This window comes from Nicrophorus vespilloides, unplaced genomic scaffold, assembly GCF_001412225.1.
Source record: "Nicrophorus vespilloides isolate i.1.1-1 unplaced genomic scaffold, Nicve_v1.0, whole genome shotgun sequence".
NCBI lineage: Eukaryota > Metazoa > Arthropoda > Insecta > Coleoptera > Silphidae > Nicrophorus > Nicrophorus vespilloides.
Window position 1 is genome coordinate 1 of NW_017099737.1, and position 5,449 is coordinate 5,449.

Genomic DNA, 5,449 nt, shown 5'->3' on the forward strand with positions numbered 1-5,449 from the left:
GCATCTTTTGGATTCATTCTATCTATTATAATCAAAGAGAAAATCAATGAAATGTGAAAACACTGTTTTTTCGAGCATTTTTTAAATTTTGAACACGAATTACAGCCAAACAGCTAAAACCACAGTAATATATCGATACTTTCTAGATTCCCCAAACATTCAGCTTTCATATGCATCTTTTGGATTCATTCTATGTATTATAGTTTTCGAGAAAATCTTACGTACGTATCTGTTGAAAGGGTTGTCTATACTCCAGAGATGATGGATAATGATGCAACTCCAGTTGCCTGATTAACTGTCATTCGCAGGTCTTCGGTTTGTTTGTGTTTTGTTTATCAATAAATTGCGCCGTCTTGGATGCGAAATCTTCGGGGCCGACGCGTTTTCTCAAGGACGTTGTTTTCGAGGAAGGTGTGCAGGTGATATGTCCGTCGAATCGCACGCCGCTTAAATATGACCGTGGCATTCCGGTGAGATAACCTAGAAATTGAAAACAAGTAAACATTAGATTGATTCGTTTGGTTTTTTTGTAGAAATATGTGAAGAAGAAGCAAAAAAAAGAAAAGATCGCGTTATCAAAATGATGTCCGATGACTCTGAAAACGACGGGGCCTACGTGGAGAGCAACCACGAGAATAACGTGTACTACAAGAAGTACAAACTGCTGCTCGCTGAATGCGAGAACATCCAGAAGAGTAACGAGAGACTAGTGTACAGGATAGAGGAGGTCAAGAAGATCAGTCAGAGGAGGTTCGAGCAGGTCAAGTACATGAAGGATAAACTGATGAGCAAATATGGGGAGGATTGGACGGAGATTCCGGAGAAGAAAATCAAATTGGAGGATGAGGAGGCGACGAGTCTGAGCGAGACGACCAATCACTTTGCGACTGTCAAAGAGGAATCCGCCCATTCGGTTAAGGAGGAGGCGGCGACGACGGTTGTGGAGGAGAGGTCGCAACAACTGCCGCCAAAGCCACCACCACCACCTCCACAGCAGAGTGTAGCCGCAGCGAAACCTGTAAAGAAGAAACGGAAAAGCAATAAGAGCGAGAAGGATCCGAACGCTCCGAAGAGACCGTCGAATCCGTTCTTCCAGTTCTGTCAGGATCAGAGGCAGGTGCTTTTGGGACAGATCATGGCGGAACTGAAACCGGGTGAGGTCGAACCGACCAAGCAGGAACTGACGAGGCAGTTGGCCATCAAATGGAGGAGTCTTTCAACAGCTGATAAACAGGTATTATTATCATTAAAACCTTAAAAATTATTACAAATTGTACAAATGTTAATTTTTTGCAGATCTACGTGGACATGTACGAGCGATCCAAGGAAAAGTACGCGGTTGAAATGTCCGAGTACAATATGAAGAAGTGATTTTCTTCTTTTTTTTTGAGTGTAAATAATATGTGTATAAAAGAATTCCCGCCCTCTCTAAATTATAAGTATATAAAACGTGTAAATATAGTATCAAATTTAGAAGCTATCCTTTTCTTTGCGGATGATCTGCATGGTTTTGCGCGGATCTTGACCGCAATTTGCGTGCGATTGAACAGCCGCTTCGTTGACCCTCATGAACGGATTGATGCGTTTCTCTTCGCCGATGGTCGACGGGACGGTCGGCTCACCTTTACCCCTCATCCTCGCCGCCCATTCGATTTTCGCGTCGATATCCGCATTCTCAGATTCGACGAACTTGGCGAAACGCAAATTCTGCTGCGTGTATTCGTGCCCGCAGAACACTCGCGTCTCGTCGGGCAACTTGGACAGCTTCTCGATCAGGGCCGAGTACATCTCGTCGGCGGTTCCCTCGAAGAAGCGGCCGCACCCTGCAATGAACAAGGTGTCGCCGGTGAAGACGACTGGTGGAGTTTCCACCTCCGATCCCGACGTCGTCGTCAGATAGTAGCAGATGTGTCCGCTCGTGTGGCACGGCGTGAAGATGCACTCGACGTCGATGTCGCCGATCTTGAACTTATCGCCGTGCTTAACCTTCGTGGTCATCGCTCCGATCCTGTCGTCACCGCCGAACACGTCCAAACTGTTCTTGCACTTCTTCACCAAATCCTCATTACCACCAGCATGATCCCTACAGACAAAGCCAATAATTAATCCAAATAAGATAATCGATCAACTAAAACAAAATCATACCAATGATGATGTGTTGTCAGCACTTTGGTCAAGTTAACTCCATGAGCATTGACAGCCTGCAGGACGGTCTCGGGTGCAACAGGATCAACAACAGCAGCCTGCTTGGTCTTCTCATCGACAATCTAATAAGAAACATTCGATCAATCAATCGAGATGCATTCAATTGAATCTTACACCAAATTTACCAGATACATGTAATTGTCGGTGAGGGCAGGCAGAATGTGGATCTTCATCTTGTCCAAATCGATCGTCGACTGCGAACTGTGCGTTCCCCTGAATCCCAGCTGACTCAAAGTTGACACTAGCAATGAAATTAATAATAATGTAATAGGCAAAAACATAAACACATTAAACTCACGTTTGAAATAAGTGGCCGTGAGTTTATTGGATAGCGAATTGGGTAGGTATCGCATTAACGATGCCATCGCCTATCTCTGACACGAAAAACACATTTGCCTTATCTCTGCGTTTATGTAATTATAGGAAATACCGACGACTCATGTGTGTGTGTAAATTCTTGTTATGATCGCATTGGGTTGGCACGATTGCTGTTCGACGCTTTGGAAAAGTTGGTATTATTTAAACATTTTAAACTTTGTAATTGCTCTAACATCCTTTTATGTATCTATACTAAAGCCTATTTATAATTCGAATTGGAATGCTGCAAAAACTAATATCTCGTTAACTAAACAGATGTTTCATGTATTGAAACAAGAATGTTAACTATTACGAATATTAGATACACAAAGGAGTGTACGGGTGTAATTTGAAATGTTCTCGTTGCGGAATGTTTGTAATTTCAATTTAACAACAGTTACGACGTAATTGAACCGCTTGAGTTGCTGCTGCTGTAAGTGTGTATATTGAATTGAATGCTCCAAAAAGAAATGGAAAAGGGTGAGAGAGATTGGAAATGAATTGAAAGAAGATTGATTGCAGCGCGGCGAAGGCGCAAGCGTGGTTTGGTTTTCAGGGGGATTTTCCCTGGATCTCTGTGTAATATTGATCGGCGTCGCGGCGCATGAGAACCCAAATAAAAGTGTTGTGGAGTAAAGGAGGAGAGCGGCGTTTGATGCATTGCAAGCAAAACGATCCGTCACCGCCGCCCGTCCTCACCTATTCGCGACTTCTACTCAGTGTCATTCAGTTTTCGAATGGCAATCGCAACTGAAATTACACAGTTCGCAGCGGCAGCGACGACGGCATCGGTTACTTCTGTAATGAAAACGCTCACCACCTAGACACAGTTCGCCCAGCAGCAGTTGCGAGTGCATCAACCACCTTCGCCGCGCGACCGGAACAAGGAACAAGTGAACCACAATACCTGCAAAACAAAAGATGGGCGGTGAGTTGGAAACGCACTCTATTCGCTTCTATAACATTTCAAACAATTGATTGATACAATTACTTAGTAACGTGTTAATATTATTAGATAATCGGGGAATGCGCGACCCACCAAACCAAGGCCGTTTATTAGAACGCAACGAACGAAAACGACTTTAATTTTAATCAATTGCACTTGTTTGTTTTTATCTTTTTGTTTTTTTTTTCTCAACGCTCACTCTAATTATACGTGTATATCTTAAGTGCTTATGAGTCTCTCTCTCGCTCATTCACTCGCATATATTCATTATGTTTATATAACGCAACGAAAACAAATCAACAGTGCAAATGGAACCGAAAACAACATTTGAAAATGGATTGAGAACTGGAGGAAATCATAAATTTAATGTGCAATCAAAACAAAGACTAAGTCATCATCATTAGTTAATTGTAAAATTGTCGTCAATTATTCAATTGCTGTTGAAAATAAATGGGCTCAACGAGAAGATTAGTATATGAATTAATTGTGGGGGGTGGGTTGAGTGGAGGTCAAAAGTGAGGGTGGCGCAAAACAATCCTTTCCGGAAAATAACAGATGACAAACAATAACAAACAAACAAACGAAAAAACAACTTTTACATTTCGCAGCCGCCGCGAAAATATTTCGCCTAATCTCTGAATATTATCGCGTTTTCAAGGAAACAAATTCAATGCAGCGATACATAATAATGAATAACGAAACGAAACGGGCGGCTGCTGCTGCTTTGCCCATATAAAATAAATAATACGTCGAATGAAATAAATTCGCTGATTCGGAATTCCTTTCGAGAATTTATAATAATCTGCATCTGTCATCTCGCGTCCATTTGATATCTACTACGCCCACTAGATTTTCGTATGGCAAACGCGTTGAATCGTAATGAAATTGTGATAAACTTACTATGATTGAATGCATGGGTTATTTCTTCTATGTTTTCAGATGAACGGGACCGCGATTACATTGGATTCGCGACGCTTCCCGATCAGGTGCACAGGAAGTCGGTGAAGAGGGGCTTCGACTTCACGCTGATGGTGGTTGGAGAGTCGGGTCTAGGAAAATCCACGCTGATCAACAGCCTCTTCCTGGGAGATCTCTACAAGAACAGGAACGTTCCCGATGTCACCGGGCGCCTCGCCAAAACCACGGCCATCGAGAAGAAGACCATGGAAATTGAAGAAAGAGGTGTTAAATTAAGGTAAGCATTGTTACATCTATGTTACCTTTTATTTGCAAGTTCCTTACTTCTTATTGCTAAAAAAGAAAAGATTACTTGCGATCCGTTACATGTTTAGTTGTAATCAAAGCTGGGGCCATTTGAAATTATTGTAGGAAATATAAAATAGAGTCGTCCAGCTTTGAGCACTTTAACAGGTGCACCACGGGAAGGTAATGTAACGGTCTTGCACCAAATCGGATTCTATGCATTACGCATGAAATGGTACCTGGTGTGGCGCGTCCGTAGAGAGGAACGCACACCATCACCTTCGCACCCGGGAAGTGCAGTCGCATGGAAGCCACGGTTCCCATTATCGAACGAGAACCGTGCGCGACCGCACACACCCTGGGGATAACAGAAACAAAAGGAAGTTTCAGGAAGGGACAAACAGGGAAGGGTAGACACACATAAACATCTGAAAGAAAATAATAATATTAATAAAAGCTGAAAGAAAATAATTTGATTAGCAACCTGAAACAGAACATAAACAAATAATATATAAAAACCTAAACCTAAAACAGAAGATAATTAGCGCACGAATATTATAACGAACGATCGCGAAATTATGAAATCTAACAACTATAGCAAATTGCACTTTACTATATTAATTAGATTCCTAGAAATTGAAATATTCTATCTGACTATTTGGCCATTTAGGATAATCAATTGTCTATGGGTTGCAAACGATACAGTGAGATGAATCGAAAGCAGGTAGAAGAGTGTCT

At 42.1% G+C, this 5,449-nt stretch overlaps 3 protein-coding genes across 3 annotated transcripts; 2 read left to right on the forward strand and 1 right to left on the reverse strand.

Annotated features, from left to right (window-relative positions):
• The first annotated feature begins 244 nt into the window (after positions 1-244).
• LOC108565469 (high mobility group B protein 13-like) lies at positions 245-1,433 on the forward strand. The gene is made up of 3 exons (XM_017924964.1): positions 245-470; positions 534-1,234; positions 1,297-1,433. The coding sequence occupies exons 2-3, from the start codon at positions 581-583 to the stop codon at positions 1,369-1,371; spliced, it is 729 nt and encodes a 242-aa protein (XP_017780453.1). The 5' UTR covers positions 245-470; positions 534-580; the 3' UTR covers positions 1,372-1,433.
• Positions 1,223-2,677, reverse strand: LOC108565468 (hydroxyacylglutathione hydrolase, mitochondrial). Its single transcript, XM_017924963.1, has 4 exons — positions 2,504-2,677; positions 2,331-2,446; positions 2,146-2,267; positions 1,223-2,083 (listed from the first exon to the last, which is right to left on the reverse strand). The coding sequence occupies exons 1-4, from the start codon at positions 2,568-2,570 to the stop codon at positions 1,471-1,473; spliced, it is 918 nt and encodes a 305-aa protein (XP_017780452.1). The 5' UTR covers positions 2,571-2,677; the 3' UTR covers positions 1,223-1,470.
• A 738-nt stretch (positions 2,678-3,415) lies between these two features.
• On the forward strand, positions 3,416-4,732 carry LOC108565470 (septin-1-like). Its single transcript, XM_017924965.1, has 2 exons — positions 3,416-3,490; positions 4,448-4,732. Exons 1-2 carry the CDS (start codon positions 3,484-3,486, stop codon positions 4,705-4,707), a joined length of 267 nt encoding a protein of 88 aa, XP_017780454.1. The 5' UTR covers positions 3,416-3,483; the 3' UTR covers positions 4,708-4,732.
• The last annotated feature ends 717 nt before the right edge of the window (positions 4,733-5,449 follow it).

Bases quoted from the DNA above. Each gene is read 5' to 3' on its own strand.
- LOC108565469 (XM_017924964.1), top strand. From the start codon at position 581: ATGATGTCCGATGACTCTGAAAACGACGGGGCCTACGTGGAGAGCAAC. The intron at 1,235-1,296 runs GTATTATTATCA...AATTTTTTGCAG, and splicing joins TTTCAACAGCTGATAAACAG to ATCTACGTGGACATGTACGA.
- LOC108565468 (XM_017924963.1), bottom strand. From the start codon at position 2,570: ATGGCATCGTTAATGCGATACCTACCCAATTCGCTATCCAATAAACTC. The intron at 2,268-2,330 runs GTAAATTTGGTG...GTTTCTTATTAG, and splicing joins CCGACAATTACATGTATCTG to ATTGTCGATGAGAAGACCAA. The intron at 2,084-2,145 runs GTATGATTTTGT...CTTTGTCTGTAG, and splicing joins CTGACAACACATCATCATTG to GGATCATGCTGGTGGTAATG.